General features: G+C 35.9%; 1 protein-coding gene across 2 annotated transcripts in view; it reads right to left on the bottom strand.

The window, feature by feature from the left end:
• Nucleotides 1-22500, bottom strand: part of SLC38A3 (solute carrier family 38 member 3) — a 1194467-nt gene that overhangs the window by 565109 nt on the left and 606858 nt on the right. For both annotated transcript variants that reach the window (XM_044078187.1, XM_044078188.1), the window contains one exon: nt 9323-9404. In XM_044078187.1, the coding sequence (XP_043934122.1) occupies nt 9323-9404 (82 nt within the window). The remainder of the gene's footprint in view (nt 1-9322; nt 9405-22500) is intronic.

Genomic DNA, 22500 nt, shown 5'->3' with positions numbered 1-22500 from the left:
ACACACACACACACAGGCATGCCCGCTAATTATACTCACATCATAGATAATAGCCACAATAAAATATTTCATCTCACTAATTTCTGAAGTATACAATGCAACCTACTGCAACCCCTGCACATAGACAAAGACACACACGCACACAGACACACACACACGCACACACACACATGCACACATATGTTAACTAATTACAGATATCTTGTGTGACTTTGCACCTCAGATGTGTGATTCTAACCAAATGAATAAATGCATAAATAATGGCCACAGTACTATATTTCAGATCATTGCTGTCAAACGCTTTCAGTGCAAGCCATTTCAATCCCCCTACTTACAGACATGTTGACAGACATGTTGACAGACAGAAACATACGCGCACACACACACACACACACACACACACACACACACACACACACACACACACACACACACACACACACACACTTGGATAAAAAATAAATAAACACTGTCCTACAGACTATCTGGTACTGGCACATATATTTATATTAAAGAAAAATGTGTAATTAAAAACATTCGGTACTTTCAGTCTCCTCCACAAGTCACTATGTATTCTTTCACTTTTGACTCAGACTACCTCAAGCAACAGTCACCTGGTGCAGCCTGAGTCATTCAGAAATACTGCTTTCTGCTTCATATAGAAGTCTAAGTAGCCACTGTAGAAAGTTCAACCCTGTGCCCCCAAAATAACAGGAAGACTTGTTGTAAGATGCAATTGCATTATTTACTGTGGGGCCCTATACATGATGGCTGGCCTGTTTTAAATTATCCTAGCATAGTCAGCTGACATATTTTTCTTAAGAAATCATTTTTATATGCCTGTGTGAAGCTCTGAATTAAAGATATGAGAAAAGCAAATATTTTAAAAAAAGAAAAAAACAAGCAAATAAAGAATACAAAAGCATTTGTGGTCTTTTTGTTTGGGAGGGCCACAGCCAAGCACTCTAGTACCATGTTCATTGGTAAACATATTGGTAGAGAGATAACTACTAGATGCTGAGTTGTTAGTGGTTAAATTATTGTTCTTTTCTGACTTTTTGCTGAATGGATGATGGGTTAAGAAAAGAATATTTCCAGGTTTCAGACTTTCTGGCTTGCATCGCTGACACTACTTACTGAGGACTGCCTCTGTGGTTTTCCTGCTAATGGCTCATAAAAGCAACCTTGTACCTATCAACTGCAGCCACTTTGTTGATAGTATACATATGGCTGTCATTAAAAAAATTGCCTGATTGTTTTAAAAAACACGGATGAAGTCTGGTTGTGTTATCAGTGCATAGATGTTTACCTACTAGTGTCATTTACATTCATTATATATTTATTTTATTCAGTACTGTTGTTAGTCTGTGCTGCAGATCTGGTTTGGGTGTGAAGTATTCTCCCAAAAATAATATTTGCTTATTTTGCACCAAAACAATGGACTTCTTGTAGATACCAGGGACTTTAAGTGAAACGTCTGCTTTCAGGAGTACAGGCTTGTCTAATGGCCTGTACCACTTGTATTGGTATACAGCACCCTCACACCACACTTATTGCATGCCTAGTCTTTGGGCACTTACTTGGGAATGTAGAAAGTGGATGGACAGCATATGGTCAAACCTCCTGGCCTTTCTGCATTAATGGAAGTCATGATTTCTCTTTTAGTGAGAGTGGCAGATTAAAAGTGAAGGACTGGGGAAAGAGGCAGAAACATGATTTTGTGAATAATACTTTAATGCGCAGGAATTCTCAATGCACCTTTGCTTTACAAGAAAAACACTTTTAAAAATAGGCTCAGTACATTTCCTGAGGCAGCAAAGCTCACACCACAATAACTCAACAATACTAATGCATACATGATAATTCAAGCACACACACACTTGAATGACATGTATTTGTATCCATCATATTAAAAACAAATAACCATAAAAAAGCATTTCTGGGTTGGGGGGGGGGGGCAATACATCCTGCAACACCTATGTGAGTGAACCACCCATTCATTTATTATTCTCATCCCAAGTTCACAGCTCCACTTCAGAACAGATCAGCGATGGACAGGAAATGAAATATTTATCTCTCTGTTTCTCCTGGAGATTTTGATAACAGACACATATTAAATACTACCTGGAACGACCAGAATTTTACTCCTTTGTGAGCAAATGAAAATGAAAAGCTGCCAGCTCAAGTTATTATTCTAGTGCTATTGTGAAATAATCCCTGGGGAAATAACTAAGATACTGTAAGCCTTTAGAAAATACAAGAATTGTGCTATTTCCTAAAGAGTGCAGCATCGTGAACATCATTATTCAAGTGATCCATGCTCCCAAAAGAGAAATAACTCAAAGGACCAGATTCCAAAAAAACTTGCTCTTGGTGTAAGTGATTTTCTCCATTATAAGGCCAATCTATAAAGTAAGGTTACACAAGAGTAGGTCACTTACTCTGATTGCAAGTGCATTAGGCTTGGGCCCAATGACTGCTACATCTCATCGGAATTGTAAATTCAGTTATCTGTTACTTCCTCAATACAAAAACAATCAAAATTGTTATAATGATTAGAATGAGTCCAGAAAGTCACTGTCACATAATTTTAATATAACTATCTTATTTAGCGTCTTTATTATGCAGTCTATGATTTTTCTATTCAGAAGCATAGCTGGTTCAGCAAGCACAATGGATACTACTATGAATCAGCACCCTACCCACTCGCCTCTCCTTCAAGTGAAGAGATAACAAAAAGTCATTTCACTGTAATAAGTCGATTCTATAAAAAGTGCAAAAAAAAAAGAAAAAAAATAGATATCCCCTTCTACTGGGTGGCTAGATGCGAGACATGCCCTCCTCATTCTTGCCCCAGCCATTCAGGAAGTCCTGTTTCTTTGCCCCACCCTGACCATCCTTTAGCTTATTTTATTTAAAAAAATGTCTTCTTTTAAACTGTTTCAAACTGTTTGCTAAATATGTAGCAAAAGGATTGCTACAGTTTATACTCTGCTTGCAAGGAATGTTATGGTGCTCATGTTTTAATTCAAAAGCAAATTTCTTTTTTTGAACTGTAATAAACTGCTTGCTGCAAAAGTAGCAAAACAGCTACTATAGTTTATACCCTGTCTGCACAGAGCACTACAGTGCTCAGGTTTTGGTTAAAAAATGCTGTATCAAATTGTTTGCTGCAATGTAGAAAGCAGTTGCTACAGTTTAGACCACACACACTGTGCTACAGTGTTCAGATTTGACCAAAAATGCAATACCAGTTTTTAAAAGCTTTTAAAAACCACTGTTACATTAAAGAGAGATAAAGATCAGCTGATCTAAATACTTTGCACCAAGGGCAGTTGCCCCTCTTGCCCAGCCCTAGATATGCTACTGCTACTATTATAAAACAATGTTTACATACTGAAGATCATGCTTCCAAATACATACATTATTATTTCACAAGACTGACAGAGGTTAGACAATTGCATAATGATTGAGGGTTTATCTGACAGGCAAAATGTGACAGCTTTGATTCACATCATGGAAATCATGGCTAAGCTTAAAAAGGCTCCTTGTGGTTGTTAGCCTAGTAATCACCTATGAGCAGTAAACAACCTATATTTTCCAGTAATAGTTTCCATCCATCCATCCATCCATTTTCTGATAACCTGCTTTATCCTTTATAAGATCACAGGGTTGCCAAAACTTTTAATGACAAGCACCAGGAAAAGGCATGGAAACCTGTGCTGCTAATCTTATAACAAAAATTAATTCTTATATAATAACTTCTAGAGGTTGGCAGTCATGGTATTTCCACATATTAGACCTAATACCAGCTAGGAATAAGATTTTATATCTAACAACAAATGTTATTTTATTTTTAGGGCTATATGTTGCCACTGGGTCTATATCACATAGTCAAAGTTTTACAACTTCGAACAGTAAATGTATGAGCCATTCCATTCGAAGTTACAAAACTTCGACTACGAATAAAAAAAAAAAAAGAAGAAAAAACAAAATAAATTGTTGCAAGCAGTGGGGCAAGCCCCCCTGCACCTCCCACGTGGGTGGCTGCACCCCCCCGCTACTTAAATATACCAACTCCAAGATCGCACTTCATTCAGCAGAATGGAAACTTCCCCTTATAGAAATTTCCACTGAAATGCTCAAACTTGCAGAAGTTCGAACTTATGGTCTCAACCATATAAGGTTTGAACTTGTAAAAGTTTGAATGTGTGATAGGAACCCATTGCCACTGTGTTGGTCAGTTGATGGAAGTGATCTTTGCTGAAAATTACTCACTTGGAAAAAAGTAAGGAATTTTTCTTCCTCAGTGCAAATTGACTTTGGAAGTGAGTCAGTTAATTAGTATGGGTATGTGTGACACAGCCCCTGCATGGCAGTTATGTTTATGTTTGTGGGGGTAGGGTTTGGGAACTGTCTCTCCATATGGAAAAATGATTTGTTACAACACTTTGCAAGTTGTTCCTTAAATACAGTTTTGGACTTTTTTCCAGTTTCATAAATTAGATTAGGCTAGAGGCTCCCGCAACTTATAGTGCTGTAACTTGTGATATTTTTTCACTGTGCCTATCCAGTAAATCCAGTTGTGCTAATGTGCTATAGGTATTGCCTCTATAAAAATTAATATAGATTCATCATGTTGGAAAGAGGACAAAAATATCTTCATTATGAAGTCAACCAATACAGTTTGGCAGTGACCTCTATGTGCAAAATGCTGAATAGATGGTAGAAAATAATAACAGAGAATAAAATTGATAAAGGCAGATAATAATTATGACAAAAAAGTAATAAAAAAGAAAGCGGAACTAAAGGATGCGATGTTTTCAAAGACGTCATAAGAGTGTTGATAAATGGCTCTAGGACATCCATCTGAATACTACTTTTCTGAGCAAAGTACTTCAAGATTTCAAGATTCAGCCAAACAACACTCTTGTAAGTTTTCACTCTTTTTAATTTCTTCAAATCTTTTAGGTTTCTAATACCATGAAGGGAATAGACCCCATTCGTAAGTCAAAGTACAACTAAAGTTCATGAAATTAATATTGTTTCAGTCTGTGAAGTCAGCCAAAAATGTTCTTCGCAGCACCTGCAATGTGCCCTGTAATGACTCCTTCTGCAATTCATATGGGGTTCCATGGATTGGTAGCATATCTAAATACGAGTGTAGATTCTTTTTTATAAGATCTGTTGCTCCTACTGCTGGACCTGTCTGAGTATCTTTCTTCCACATAGCTCTCATTTCTGCCTATAAATCCTGATATTTTATGACTTTGTGTCTCTCTCTGTATGCAAGATACTGTAGTCACTGGGTTTGCCAATTTCAATGAGCAATACTACTTTTGTCTTCTTTTCATGGACCACTGAATCTGGTTTTCTAGCATCTATCTTTTGAACTGTCAGTAATGGGTGATCCCATGTGATGTAGAATTCCTCATTTTCTATGATGCTTTGTGGCTCATTTTTCCAGTGTTTTTCAGCCACTTCAATACCATACAATCCCCAGTGCAACAGTCTTGCCAGATTATTATGCCTTTCAGTACACAGTCTTTCTGCCATTAGTATGTTGCAACCAGCAGTGAGGTGTGCGACTATTTCCAATTCAGTTTTACAAAACATATATTTGTCTGTTTCTCCCACATCTTCAGTTGACTTTGTAAACCAATGTGTGCACAGCCCACTATCTTGGGCCACCATTATTAGCCTTTTATCTCTTGGTTTGAATTTGCCTCTCTAAACCATTCCTGCATTCATTCTTGATGAACATGAAGTTCTTACAGATGTTTTCTATACTTGCAACTATATTTATGCTTTTTTTTACATTTCTTGCCTTCTTATCTGGTCCTTCACCTTATATTTTTTTCTTTTGTTTTTTTGGCACATTCATTTGCTACTTGATTTTTATCTACTTCTGGTTAGATTTCCATTCCTGCTTGATGCTGACATGCTTCTGCCAAATTAAGCAGAGAAGTCATCTTAGATTTATTGTCCTCATGTTTCAAAACTTTACTACATTTGGATCTTGTGAGGTCAGCAGATATGTGTGGAATCCCACAACTGCAAATATATACATGTAATCAATTTCAAGGAGGCCCATTCCTCCTTCAGAATGGGAATATATATATATATATATATATATATATATATATATATATATATATATATATATATATATATATATATATAATCTTGGTATTCACTGATTTTTATAAATCATTTGATGAGAGAATGAAGCATCCTTCTTGTTTTCCTATCAAAACTATCCAACATGTTTGGGGCCAGTCAGTCAATCCAAAACTGTAAGTTAGGACAGGAAGAGCAAATCTGATTATAGGTTGGATTTTTTTCCTAGATGTCAACGCTGTTTTCAGAATTAATTTAAGTCTTCTAAAGTATTCCTTACTAAGTTTTATTCACATTTGTTCATGTTTTATTGTTAATCCTTCATCAATTCCCAATTATTTCTACACTCCTTCTTGCTCAAGTTCTTCTATATCACATTCTTGTTTCTTGTCCCAAACTGATGTTTTCCTGGTGCTACAGTTTTTCTGCTTTAAAGGTTGCATTTGCACACTTATCAAAATCAAATTACATTCTTATATCATCTGAAAAAGTTTTGACAACCTGTAAATGTGCTTTCAGTTCCTCATCTGATGAGCCATACAGTTTTAAATCATCGACAAAGAGAAGATGAGAAGTTTTTACACTTTGTAGTTTTTTAGTTGCCAAATTGTAGCCATGGCCTAAGCTGTTAAGTAAACAACTTAATGGGTTAATGGCAAGGCAGAATAGCAACAGTGACAGACAGTCACCCTGGAATATCCCCCTTTGAATTTTTTAACCCATGTAGGTTATCAGTGTTTGTTGAAGATACCGTCTCTATTTCTACATACTGCAATCAGCTAAAAGCTTGAAGAATGGAGAAATATCATTCACAGTCACTCTTTTCCATTAGCCTGATTTTTTGGCTTAATTTGATTGGTTTGCTATTTTTGTTACTTGTCTCAGCATTGCTCTTCTCACCAAAACCCTCTATATTATGTCATATCACCATATCAAATCCTATTTGCCTATCTTGATTATGTCAACAGACAAAATATCTGTCAATATATATGTGTGTGTGTGTGTGTGTGTGTGTGTGTGTGTGTGTGTGTGTGTGTGTGTGTGTACTGGCATCACAAATTCTGGAGAAACAAAGTGCCACCATTGTAAGTGATAAGCCATAGCTATAGTTTTTCAAAGATACTTTTTTAGTGGACAACATATCTGGAGAGGCATTTGACAATATATTTGTTTATTTATTAAACAGGTTGGAAGACTAGTCAACTTACTCTTTTCAGCCATTATCTGGGCTCAGAAAAGAGCAAAATTCACAGTGCAAATGTCAAAGTGTACACATATATGCATTGAAATAGTATAAGTGCACACAGTGATGTTTGAGTTCTTTTTGCAATGGTTACATTAACATGTGAATTAGAAAATTGTCATAATGAAAACTCATTAATTATTTACATAAGAATATTTGCAGGGTGTTTAGAATATAATTTACATAGTCCTTACAATTCAATTATTGTCCAGCTGTTGTTTTTCCTACACCCCCCCCCCCACACACACACATTGTATAACATAAAGACAATAACTGCATCATGAAATAATATTCACATAATCTTCAATGGCATGTATCATAATGATTCAGCAAATGTATTTTCTGCTAAAACAATAGCATCTGTTACAATGTATGCAATGTCACTTTTTCTCATACCTTGTCTGCTTGATAACTTCACCTTTCCTGTATAATAGTTAAGTTCCAGATCACAATAGGAAAGTTATAATTTTCTCCCATACCTGCTACATGTCGTTGACCATCCCATTCCCTCTTAGCCAAGTGACCCAATTGCTCACTGGCGTGAGAGACCACTGGGAGGAGACTACGATAGTTATCACAGGATTTTTGATTTATATTTCTTAGGAGTATATGCAGTGGACCTAGTGTAGGACATTCAGTCATTTCCATGAAAGATGTACATCTACAAATGAACAAGTACAGCATATATTCCTAAGATCTTCACTAGGGAAATTGATGGACTACATATGCCCTGGACCTGCACTCCCCTGAAAAAGGAAAGCAGACACAACCCCTTTCCCTTCATTGTCAGCTCCAGCAGTTGCAGAAACCACTAGTCAAAGTTGGGTCCCTGGACCATAATCAATCGTTAATCCCTCTACTCTAATGATAATGAATAATGGAAGTTATGATTTTTCCTATTTCTGATGGGTTGTTGTTGTTTAAGGTGAGCTGTAGTAAAGGTTCTGAACTCAGGAAGAAAGAAATCTGTGCAAACATGTATAGTCCTACATTTTGCAGTAGAAAAAAATTATTAAGATTTCTCTTTAAATATTCTTACCCAAACCCACTTATGCTTCAGTCTATACATGTACTGCTGTAATTCTAGTGACAGCTGAATTGTCGACTAGTAAAACTAGGAGCTGCAGTAACCATCATCATTGAATTTTAATTGTGCTAAAGTATTATGATTGGATTCACACTGTTTTGTAGCTAGCAAATAAAGGAGGATTCTCATTGTGGTATACATTTTCCAAATCAAAAAGATGAGAGAGGTAGATTACTGGGTGAATAAGGGTATGGCTATATAAACATTTAAAATGACTACCTTAGTAAAAAAAAAAAAAAGTCCTCCATATACTCCAAAAATGCTTAAAAATAAAATTCTAATGCCAAAACTTACTATATTCAAAGAAATAATGTTCACATTTCATAGCACCACAGTAGTTATTTTCTCTAACATTTATACAATAATCCAAATATCAGGCTGGAGAATGTATTTGTTTTATTAGTTCTAATATTGATTAAGTGCCTGTTAAGATTATCTTTAATTTCAGACACATAAGCCTGGGAATGTGGCAAAAAGTCCATCAGTGTTATAAACTAAGCATATAAATTTAACACGGAAAGTAAAGAGCATTTTGATATTTTATGAAAGGTGGTACTGTCTTAACTTATTAGTGTATGATAAAGATTCCATGTCCAGCACGATAAGGCCACAGCATAGCTGTATACCTCTAGGGACATGCATTACCAATGCCACACACTATCCTGTTTTCCTCACTGCTGTTCTCCTTAACCAAATATGGATGAAAATGTGTCATTATGTATCAAACAGTCACATAGTCTTTTAATATCTTGTGTCAAATCATTTCAATACATCTATCCTGAACCAAGCTGTTAACAGTTAAATGCTATTTTCTCTGCAAACGTAAACCAAGAATATAATGTATAGTAGCCACTTGCTAATGTTATACTCACTCTGTCTTCTCATGGATTTGCATGAAGGCCTGTATTACCAGCGGAAGTTCATATTTCACAATGTAGAGATAGCTGGACATAGCTGCAAACAGGAAACAGAGTAGTTGAGCTTACAAGCTACTGCTAGACTGCAATTACTGGAAATGTATGTTCCATTGCAAAAGACAAAAAATTAATCTGTAATGTCCTTCAGCAAGACAATATATTTTAAGCAAAATGTGTACCTGTCAGGAGATGATGGTTTCTCTAATATATTCTCTCTCTCTCTCTGTGTGTGTGTATATATATATATATATATATATATATATATATATATATATATATATATATATATACAGAATAGGACTGATTTTCAACACCTCCCCCCAAATTCCTTATGAGTGTTATAAAGTACTAAGCAGGAATATTTTATCAGCATTATTAAATCCTAGTTTTGCAAAAGTGCTTTATCAGACTCATCATAGGAATAATCTGATATAGGCTATCATGTGAGAATTTAAAATAACATCCATTCCATTTACATTTTTGTTCATTATTTGTATTTAGTACACACAGCTTATTTCTACACTTCAGATGTTGTAGAAAAAAATTTTGAGTCATGACAATCTTGTCTTCAGACAGTCGCGATCAGACTCATCTCCTAGTCTTATCTCTTTCCTTTGAATTATTTTGCTAAATGATTCTTTGGTGATTTGTAAAATACATTGCATTCTACCTCTACAGGCTTTGACAGCAGTTTTATTTTAGTGTTTTTTCCACATACTGACCACACATTTGTTGTGTAGTGGGTAAGGAAGCACTGGAAAACTCAATAGCATTACACACTATCTTTCTATTTGAAATGATGTTCCTCAAAAGTCAAAAAATGCAGAAGAGAAAATTCCTCAAAAACATTACTCTTAGTTATAACTCTTAGTTATTTAATCAAAAATATAATTTTACTTTCTTAGTTTTCGTATGTTCTAAAATGTTTTCACTACAAATTATGTCAAACTTAATATAAGAATGAATTAGAACTCACTAGTTAGGTATACAGCAATACTATTATTATTACAGGCATTATTATGGAGGTAAAATAGCAAATTGTTATTCTTGACCATCTGCATTTGGCACACATAGTTTTCATTACAGTTCGCAGCGTGTGTTTTATGTGTTTTGTAGCATTTCCTTAAGTCTGACTTGAAAGAATTTTTTTAGTGAGTTGCCTATATGAAGCAGTTCAGAGGAGGCAGCTGACAGAGATAAACTAGACTGAAGGAAGGAAGGAGCTAACTTGAAATATTCTATTTTTTTTTGTCATCTCAGACCAAATGTTTGCTAGCCAGACCCTCCATGCCATGTTTACCAGCTAATCTACAACTCCCCTGGACTTACTTCATTATATCTGTGGCCAGTCGTGGATCCTGAGGTGATCCTAAGGTTGCTCTGAGTGCTTAGCTCATCTGTGCTTTCATCCAGTGGGAGGGTTCTTTCATGACATACCTCTTCCCGTTCCCTGCCCCCCCCCACTGATTACATCTGAAGACAACTCCCCTCTTTGGACAATACTTCTCGTTAGGGAAACTATCAACATGTGCCTTCCCATCCCTTCCCTGCAGCTCGTTCAGTTGAACGAGCTGCTAATTGAACCGGCATCAGCTGAGCAATAATCAGGGCTTTATTTCTCTGTGCCACTAGAGAGGCTATTGAAGTATTCCATCATTATAGCTTATGTGGAGTACTTAGATTGTGTGGGGAGTGACCTGATTATGCAAAAGCATCTTTAGAGATTACATCCAATGGAATATAGGAAGCCCAGTAGGTATGAAATATGACGTAAAGCCCCAAATCAAACAATCAAAGCAGGTAATTCTTTATATAATTAGGGAGAACAACACTAATCTGCAAAAGTGGCTGGAGGCTTTCTGGCATCTATAAATGGGATTTCTCATGACAGAAATGTTACTACATCACTGCCATTACCCATTCTTTCTTCCTTTCTTTTCTGAAGGTCTTAGTTGGCTGAAGCCTAAACTAATATATTAACATTAGAACAATATGAAAGAGCTAGAAAAACACAAAGCTAAAAGACTAACAATATTGTTATATGAAATGGATTTCGTATATTATACATCTGGTTACTATCACATAGTTATAAGCTACTTGTAATGTTTGAAATGAGATCTCTAATCCTTATCGTACAATACTATTTCAAGGCATGCAAGGCAGCCAGATCGGGGTATATTTAGCTGCAATTATGCGAGAAAAAGAAGGTGATAATTTATATGATGTGAAATACAACTAGATCTTTAAATCATAAGGAAGTGAATACATTTATTTATGTATTTATTAATTTATTTGTCTTGGTTTACTGTGAAAGTGGGATAAAACCCTATTTTAGGAGAGGCCTGGGGAACAGCTCCACATTTAACAAAAGTTTTGACATATACTTAAAATACAGATACATGATATCAGAAGGAATAGAAAATATAGGTGAGCATACCAACATGAGAGAAAAAGCTTTATAATAGCTTACATAAACAGAGCCTGCTTAGGTATATACAATGCTGAACATTCATTAGAAATAAGCACAGACTTTTAAACAGCAAAGAGAGAGAGAGAAAACATTGCAAAAGATATCACCTGCAGTTTCTAGCAATTAAAGTAATGAAAAGAGGAATACAATCATTGATCACTAACATTCCAAAACGAGCATGCTGATTGGTTGGCCCAACCATTGTACCCATTGTAAATCTGAGAATCCACCAATGGAAAAAGGTCCGGTCGATCAGACTTTTTTCCATTAGTACGTGTCATAACATTTTCACTTTTTTTCTTTTTTTTAATAAATTTACAAAAACTAAAGACCTCAAATGAACAAGAGAGATGGTGCAGAGAAAAATAAGAGTATATTCTGCAAACTAAAGAAATTTAACTGATTATCCTTTTATTTTCTCTGTCCTGGCTCTCACGAACAAAAAAAGTCTTCTGGTTTCTTTTTTATTTTAAAATAAAATAAAAAAAATCAACAGAGATCTTCCTTTCTCAATTAATTCCTTTGAACAGCACTGATGTAATGCGTAAGTGTGGAAATGCAAGTCTCATACGCATGTGCAGTATATCAGTAAAGCCCCAGGATACTTGAAAAATGTGAAAGAGCACCACAGAGGCATTATACAAAGACATTATTTAAGAAAAGTAAGTTTTTTTTCTTAAATAATGTCATTGTATAATAGCAATAACTGACTCCGTGGTGTGGTATATTGAAGATTTACCCATGGTTGGCTTTATTTAATCACTCGGGCTTCATCCTCATGATTAAACCACACCAACCATGGGTAAATCTTCAATATATAACACCTACATCATCAGTTATTGCTATAATATATACCCACATACACATATGGTACACATACATATAATATAATATAATATAATATAATATAATATAATATAATATAATATAATATACTATAATATAATATAATATAATATAATATAATATACTATAACATAATATAATATACTATAATAAAATATAATACAATATAATACAATATATATATTTAACATTTATTGTTTCATGGCTCATTTCTCTTTTTATGTAGTCTCCGAGATGTGACTGGTTTGTAGTTTGATACAAGATTTTTTTCTTCCAAATGAAAGTAAAACGCTTCCAGCAAACACAATGAGACTTTTACTTTGATTGGCAGGTAATTTAGTATTTTTTCCAGACCTTCCCACAAATACACTGCTACATCTATATCTACATATCTATCTATTTATCTACCTATCATTTATCTATCTCTAAAATCCTTAGTTTTATTTGTCTACTATGTCTTCCCCACACCTCAAACACACACACATGCACAGAAGAGAACAATGCACATTGGAATTAATTTCTATATCTGCTGCCCCACCTCTGAAATATTTAATTGTGTAGCATCCATGCATCCTCCCTCTATTTCCAGTGCTCACAAATTCACTAGCATAATGGCATCTCAGTCGCACTAGCACATGGAATCTGCCTGCTTGCCATTTACCTTAGACTATTTGATTAAATTAATAGTGGTGATATAGTAAGTGCTCTGTCTGTCACACAAACAAAACTGTAATTCCCATATAAAATGATCAAAGCTAACATTATTGGGTGCATTACTGCTGGTAAGGGTATTCCTACATGCAAGTTATTTATGCAGAAGAAATGCTGATCTTGAGGTAAAAGAGTGCGATGTTAACTCACAAAAACTTGCCAAGATTTAACACAAAGATTTTATTCTGCAGTTAGTTCAGTGGTGGAGTAAAACCACATTTAAGTGAGAAATCATAGAGTTGCAGAACTGGCAAAATGCGTCAAACTGCATGTTGCTTTGAGGCAAGTTTTGGCTTTTTTTTCATTTTCCCTCCAGCCAATAAAAAAAGTTTATATTTCAAAATCACACCTTGTAAGTCCTCTGGGCAGTCAGAGTGATAGGGGAAGGAGTATAAAAGATAGAATGGTGCATAGTAAATTTAAAAAGTTCACATACAGATGGGTACATTTCCTTGCGGAAAATGTAGTGTGCAGGTTTATAGTTAATACTTTGACAAAATCAATGGACATTAATTTAATGAACTTGGTAAATTTTGTTGTGATACAGAATGCATAGTGTATGCTTTAAAATGTCCATGTGATATGTTTTATATTGGGGAGAGTAAGAGGGCTTTCAAGTTGTGATTACAAGAACATGGTAGAGATATAAAAAAATGGTAAACATGAAAGGCCTCTTGTAAAACATCACAATGGTTGCCCAGAGGGCTTACAGGGAATGATTTTAGAAAAAGTGGAGAAAAAAAAGTGTTTCTATGGAAATAAAGAAGAAGCTTCTATATAAAGAGGCTAGTTTTATCCTTAACTATGGTACATTTGCCCCTGCTGGCATTAATTAGATTGTAGCTGGAAGGCTTTAATATGTGTTAATTAATTGCTTAATGAATATAATTAAGAACTTGATTGTAGTATATAAAAGACTGAGCTGTCTGTGGCTTTTTTACTCCATTGAAGGCATTGTGATGACGAGGCGCTTGAGTTCTAATAAATTCTTTTAGCTATTTTCGACACTGTTCGTGGTTGTATTTTATTATTTTAGTTTTCTAGTTTTTAGTTTTGTTGTTTTGTATATTTCAAAATCACTTGGGTGTGGTAGCCACTGTATCCTTTTATTAACTGTGTATTTTAGATTTAATTGATTAATTAGTAATTTGAGACAATAGAGAAGGTCCACTATATTTGTTTTACTCACCCAAACTCTCATTAAAGTAGCTTGCTCACAGTGACCTGTGACAGTTGAAAGACACATTTTCCCATGTATGTGTTTGAACTCATGATCTCATAAGCTATGTCATCATGATCATCATCAACACCCCATTTTCCCCATCTTCTGAACTGGGTCAGGGTATGGCATCAACTGTCGCTATCCCTCTCGATTTACTTTCTCTTTCTTACCTTCTTCTGAATTAAGGACTTCATGGGTACTGTATGGGCGCTACCTGGATGATATTGTCCTGTTCTGGAAAGGGAGCGAAAATGACCTGAACAGGTTTTTCACTTTTATTAATGAAACAACTACTTTCTTGAGATTCACCATTAATAAAGAATTGGATTTTGTAAACTATTTGGATGTGACCATCAATAAAGATTATGAAAGAAAATGTTTTACCTCCCGACTGTTTAGGAAACCAACATATTCAAATTCTTTATTGCATTTCATGAGCTGGCACCCATTGCACAAAAAGAAGGCATTGGTAAAAGGCCAATATGTAAGACTAACCAGGATGGTGTCTGAACCTCATGATTTTAAAAGGGAATGTGACACATTGAAAGATATGTTAGAAAAGAGAGGACACCCTGAGGTGTTTGTCAATGATATTGTTGTTGAGGTCATAAATAAAAGGACAAGAGGGCATTTTTTCCCCCTTTTAGTTAAAGAAAATATGGAAGGAAGGGGTGATGGGGAAATTAGGCCTTATAGTTTTGGACGTGTATTAACATTGACCTTTACCTCTAACTTTTATGATTTTAAGAATATCATTAATAAATATTGGACAATATTCCACATGGATCTTGATGTGGAAGAAAAAAATAGGGAACAAACTTATCGTGGTTTATAAAAAAGACACCTCATTAAAAGGAATATTAGAAAGGAAAAACAAGAATTCTAAGCAGCAAGGGGGTAGTTTCAGGTGTGGAAGATGACCCCAATGCCCTTATATGATGGAGGCTGTGAGCATTAAGATCAAGAGGTTTGGGAGTATAAAAACAGTGAAAAAACACTATTGTTATAGTAAAGGGGTTGTATATGTGGCAATATGTGACTCATGAGTGTTACTATGTGGGAAAAACAAAAAACGCACTTAGATCAAGAATTTACCAACACCTTTATGATATTAAACATAAGAATGAAAAAAATACCCTATATAAACACATTAGTAGCCACGCTCAACATGGGTTTAGGTCTTTTGTTGTGGAACAGGTTGATTTGGGACCATGGGGGGGGGGGGCAGTAGATGATTTTTTGGAGTTTTTGGAACTGAAGTGGCAAATAAAATTAAATGCTTACCAAGCCCCAGGGTTAAATGACAAGATTTCCTCGTGCCCTTTGTTGAGACTTAAATCAATGTTCATGTTATGAACTATGTATGAATTTTATAAATTTTATAGATGATGTATTGATGTTTTAATAAAAATAATTTTAGATTTCTTGTTTTTATTCTATGTATTTTCATACTGTTTGACATGAACACACACGCACACATTTATATATATATATATATATATATATATATATATATATATATATATATATATATATATATATATATATATTAATGTATTTTAGTATGTATTAATATTAATGGCACTATATGGTGAGGAAATGATGTAATGTCTATTACAGTGATTGGCCAGGGGATATTATTTAAACTGGGATGTTTTAACATGCTGTATTCTCAAGAAGTCATATACCTGACGAAAGCGCTAAATAAAAGATCAACTGGATTATTTTGTTGTCATTTGCTGCCTGGTGGAGTGGTTTACCTTGATTTTATTATATATATAGGTTTCCTTTGTTCTCATTTCGGAGGGGAAGGAGTATAAAAGATAGAACAGTGCATAGTAAATTTAAAAAGTTCACATACAGATGGGTACATTTCCTTGCGGAAAATGTAGAGTGTGCAGGTTTATAGTTAATACTTCTGACAAAATCAATGGGCATTATTTTAATATGTACTTGGTAAATTTTGTTGTGATACAGAATGCATAGTGTATGCTTTAAAATGTCCATGTGATATGTTTCATATTGGGGAGAGTAGAGGGCTTTCAAGTTGTGATTACAAGAACATGGTAGAGATATAAAAAAATGGTAAACTTGAAAGGCCTCTTGTAAAACATCCCAATGGTTGCGCAGAGGGCTTACAGGGAATGATTTTAGAAAAAGTGGAAAAAAAAGTGTTTCTGTGGAAATAAAGAAGAAGCTTCTATATAAAGAGGCTATTTTTATCCTTAACTATGGTACATTTGCCCCTGCTGGCATTAAGTAGATTGTAGCTGGAAGGCTTTAATATGTGTTAATTGATTGTTTAATGAATATAATTAAGTACTTGATTGTAGCATATAAAAGACTGAGCTGTCTGTGGCTTTTTTACTCCATTGAAGGCATTGTGAAGATGAGGCGCTTGAGTTCTAATAAATTCTTTTAGCTATTTTCGACACTGTTCGTGGTTGTATTTTATTATTTTAGTTTTCTAGTTTTTAGTTTTGTTGTTTTGTATATTTCAAAATCACTTGGGTGTGGTAGCCACTGTATCCTTTTATTAAATGTGTATTTTAGATTTAATTGATTAATTAGTAATTTGAGACAATAGAGAAGGTCCACTATATTTGTTTTACTCACCCAAACTCTCATTAAAGTAGCTTGCTCACAGTGACCTGTGACAGTTGAAAGACACATTTTCCCATGTATGTGTTTGAACTCATGATCTCATAAGCTATGTCATCATGATCATCACCAACACCCCCCTTTTCCCCATCTTCTGAACTGGGTCAGGGAATGTCATCAACTGTCGCTATCCCCTCTCGATTTCCTTTCTCTTTCTTAACTTCTTCGACATTTATGACTGGCTGTTGCAGATCTTCTGGCACACGATCCATCAATCTCTTTGCTGGGCACCCTCAGTTCCTTTTGTCTTCTTCCTCTCTGTTCAAAACTTTCTTCACCAGGTCATCATCTGCTTTGCAGTCCTTGTCCCTGAACTGCTGTAAGTTGTTCTCTTTCACCTTCTGTGCAGTTGGACCTACTTGAGTTGCTGCTCTATTGTCCTAAGGCTGACAATCAGGGTTCATCACTCTTTGGCACAGACTGGATTTCAGCTGAATGTAGTTGCTACGCATTGTATTTCTATACAATGAATTCTATAATCAGAGACGTTATATTTATTTATTTATTGATGTTTGATTATCGGGAAAGTCAGATGGGATAGGAGTCCATTTTCAGCAGAGGTCCAAGGAGAAAGGCTCTTAATTACAAAACATTTTAAGAACAATACTTTTACAATATTCAAAATTAACACAAAACACATCTACAGCTTAAATAATTATACCAAATTACACATAAAATAAAAACATTGGTTAAGAATAGATACATGTTATGCAACAATAACTTAATATTTAGAGAAATATTTGCCAGTTTATAGAGAAATTAAATGTAAGTTAGTATAACACAAATAGGAGTTGCAATAAAAAGCTACATTTATTGCTATAGGTCCCTGTTTGCATGTGCTACACTGTTTATTTAACCTCTCAGCATATGCCATTGGTTAATGTGTTTGCTTCTATTTATTTTTTTTAAATATTCATATATTTGTCTTATTTCTGGAGCTGATCTTATTTAAAGGCTAGGTGACAGACAGGAGGTTGATATTATTTTGTCATGGAATGTTCATAGCTGTTTCACAATTTTATACACAATTGGTTATCAACCAGAAGATATTTCAGCTCCTTCACTTCTGGTGTTTTGCCTTGGTTGATCTAAGCATTCACTTGGTCAATCAGTGCATATTCTTCAAAGTGGGCCAGTTATGCAAACATCTTTTCTAAGTAAAAAAGATAATAATAGCAACTTCTGGGCTAGTCCAGATGTAGTTACACTATAAACGTGGATGCAAAACTCTCACATAAGGACAAATCAAATGCCAAACAGGTAGTCATTACACACACACACACACACACACACACACACACACACACACACACACACACACACACACACACACACACACACACACACATCCTACACTAAATAAGGGCATGACACATAAACCCACTTATGAGGAAGTACTCACTAGTAACTTACCAAAAGATCAGAGGCCTCCCAAATGGAAACCACCTACACACACAACAATGCAAAAAAGAAAAGAAAGAAAGCATCCCAGCCATGCAGGCTACAATGACTTCCATATGCTCGGACCATAAACTGAGCATAAAAGAACCAAACGAGGAGGAGGCATGTCCATCTTCATTAAAGATAAGTACACCTCAAAACTGGTCGAACAGTATGACTCTCTTGAGCTACTAAATGTTAGATTAACTATAGGAAAGCCCCCTACCACATCATAGCTAGCTATAGGTCCCCACCATGAAACAGGAAAAGCATACCACATAACTGAACTTACTGGAGTCACTTGCCATACAGCCCAACACCTTACTTATGGGTGAATTTAATTATGTTACCATTGACTGGGAAACATCCATGACCACAGACATGCTGGCTCAGAGGTTCTTGGAATTTGTCAATGTCAATGCCAATGCTCTGGAACAGTTAATCAGCACACCCACATGAGGCTCAAATGTCCTGGACCATGGACATAGTACTCACTAACCTGGGAAAGCATTGCACCTTTCCTGTGTGAGGTCCTTCCTGGTAACATCAGACTAAAAATCAGTCTTGTTCGATGTAATTATAAGAGCAGATATCCCATCAAGTTCAAAAATGCTTAAGAATTTTTCTAAGACAAATTACCTCCCACTAATAAATGGTATAAGAAATTTCAACGCCCCTTCAAATGCAGAATGGACTCCTGTACAGATTTGTACACAATGCCCTGTATAATCACTTAAGCAGTTGTATAGAATGGGCTATACCTGACCAATTAAAATGAGGTCTTGCCAAAAAAGCAAGTCATCCCGGTGGACCCCTAGAATAAACAGGCTGTACAACAAGAGAAAGAAACTAATGTATAAGAACAAGAGGGAACTGGCTCAGCAGAGGAAAAAAAAATCCCTATCTAGCTTAAACAAATTAGAGATCCTGCCAAGTTCTCCAAAGCTAATTACAAAGCCAAAATAGCCTCCCTAGCTAAGGATAATCACAAGGTATTCTTTAACTATGTCCAAAATCTAAAGAGGAATACCCAGTTATGCACTGAACTGGTTGTGGATGGCACAACCCATACTCAACTGAAGGTAATAGTCAACCACTAGCTGACAGATTTGGAGCAAACTTCACCCCCCCCATGTCCCCTCCAGCCATCCCCCAAAGTATATCTGCCACCATTCCTCAACATATTATCTCAAGGAAATAGGTCATCTCCACACTCTCCAATGCCAAAAACATGGCATCAGTGGGACCAGACAACATCCCAGGTCATCTTTTAAACAACTGAAAACATGACCTATCAGACCCACTTGAATCCCTGTTTAACCATAGCCTGAGAACTGGCTATGTTCCTGTGGAATGGAGGACAGCAACAGTAATCCCTCTATACAAAGGGGGACCACTAACCATCCCTGAGAATTATAGACACATACGTTTGACTAGCCTCATCTGGAAGGCCATGGAAAGAATCATTATGGATCTTATTAACAAGGATATAGATAATCTGCAAACTCTGCACCCAACACAGTTCAAATTTGTTTAAGGTAGATCATGCCTGTTAAAACATGGTTGACTATTTCAAGAAAGTCAACAAGGCCCTGGATGAGGGAAAGACAGTGGATACTGCCTATCTTGACCTAGCCAAGGGCATTTGACACAGGTATTTTATAGAAATTCTTCCACTTGAGAATTCAACACTACATTACCAGATGGGATGCCAGCTGGCTCACTGACAGAACACATTCTGTCAAAGTGAGTGACTTCACCTCTAGCAAAGGAGCAGTCACCAGTGGTGTATCCCAGTGTTCTGTACTTTGCACCTTACTGTTTGGAATTTATTTTTCAGAAGTCCAGGTAAACGTGTATGGCCTGCGGCTGATCAAATTTGCTGACAACTGTAAATTTGGAGCAATCATTGAGTCACCCAACGATGTTAATATACTGCAGACAGGGTTAACACAGACAAATGATCAGTGTCAAAGTCACAGGTTAAAACTAAGTGCAAAGCAATGCATTTTTATTCCCTTTGGGAAAGCTGACATTCCCTGTTAACTGTATTACAGATAGCTCCCCCTAAGTGTAGACCCAATGGTACATGATCTGGGTACTCAGATGATAGCAATCTAAACTTTGACCACCACGTATCCAAAATAGTAAGGAAATCCTTCTGTGTGGCACATCTTATAAATAAAGGCACTGCAACTAGATCTAAGAAAGTTATAATTCCATTATACTCAGCCTTCATCAGACCAATAATTTAGTACCTCACCAGACACCTGCAATGACTGGAGGAACCACAGAGGTTTCTCACCAAGAAATTACAGGGTACACAAAACCTGCCTTACACAGAAAGATTGAGAGCTCTGTCACTGTATTCTGTCTCCTACAGGCTGCTAACTGGTGACCTGTGCCTGGCTTACATGGCAGTCTCTGACCCAGCCCTAATGAAAATGCTACACATTCGTAAATCAAACTGAAGGAGGGTCATTTGGCCAGGGATCTCTATCTAGCCTCTGACATGAACAGTTCATGTTGGAGAGTTAGATGCATCTCCCAGAGACTGCCACTTTTCTGGAACAAGCTTCCAGTGCAACACAGCCCATCCCTGACCCTCTTCAAATGCAACCAAATCAGTGTATGGGTGACCACAGATTCACTCCTGTGGTGGTGCCCATGTTGCTCCTGTACAAAGAAAGTCACTATTAACTAACAGAGACCCTTACATCTGCAAACTTTACTCATCTAATCACCAACAATCGAGCAATTCAGGATAAATATTGCTAGGCTTATAAGGGCTATAGGGCCATTAGCCTAGTAACATCCTGTGAGCCTACAAAGATATAAAATATGGAGCTGTGTAAAGATATTACCAGCTCCAAAGAAAACTTAATATTTACCTACTGGCATTCTCTCTCTATTTACTCTTCTCCAGTAGCATCAAATGAATACATACATCGTATACTTCATTTTTCAGGATCCATGTAAACTGATTTGTCATAAATATATAAAAAAATGTGATGTTATCATATGAGCTTAATGCTGATTTTATTTACCCTTACCCACCTATTTTGCAGCTACTTCTTGGAGGTAAAGGCTAATGTCAAGGGCCTTTGGCTGACCACATTCATGGAGACTCCAAACTGGGAGCTATCATAGATTCTCCCACAACATAAACACCATACAAGAGGGTCTAACACAGACAAATGACTGGTGACAAAGTCATGGACTAAACCTAAATTCCAAAACTGCATTATAATGTCCTTTGGAAATATTGCCACCCAGGCTAATTACTCTGTCGATAAGACACCTCTAAGAGTTGACCCTTTAGTCACTGATCTGGGAGCATATATAAACAGTAATCTGGCCTTTGACCAACATGTGGCCAAGTTAGTAAAAAAAATAATTCTATGTTGCTCAACTTCTAAGTAAGGGTGTGGCAATCATATCCATAGAAGCCATAGTGACACTTTATTCAGCCCTTACCAGACCCATCATTAAGTATGATGCCTCATTTGATGTGTATTTGACCAGACATATGCATCAGTTGGAATACCACAAAGGTTCCTTACTAGGAGAATCCAGGGTATAAATGCATTATCTTATACAGATTGCATTAAAGTCCTAACTCTATAGTCTGACTCCTACAGGTTACTGAGAGGCAATCTAAGCCTGCCAGACAAGGCATCCTTGGATCCAACTCTGATGGACCTTTTGCACATTTGTAAAATGAACAGCATCAGAACCACTAGATCCAAGGATAAAAATTTTGGTTGTGAAATAAATAGACCA

Source organism: Protopterus annectens, chromosome 7.part0 (genome assembly GCF_019279795.1).
Source record: "Protopterus annectens isolate FY-2018-M chromosome 7.part0, PAN1.0, whole genome shotgun sequence".
Taxonomy (NCBI): domain Eukaryota; kingdom Metazoa; phylum Chordata; order Ceratodontiformes; family Protopteridae; genus Protopterus; species Protopterus annectens.
The sequence above is the reverse complement of the archived record's forward strand: the minus strand, read 5'-3'. Positions and strand labels throughout refer to the sequence as shown.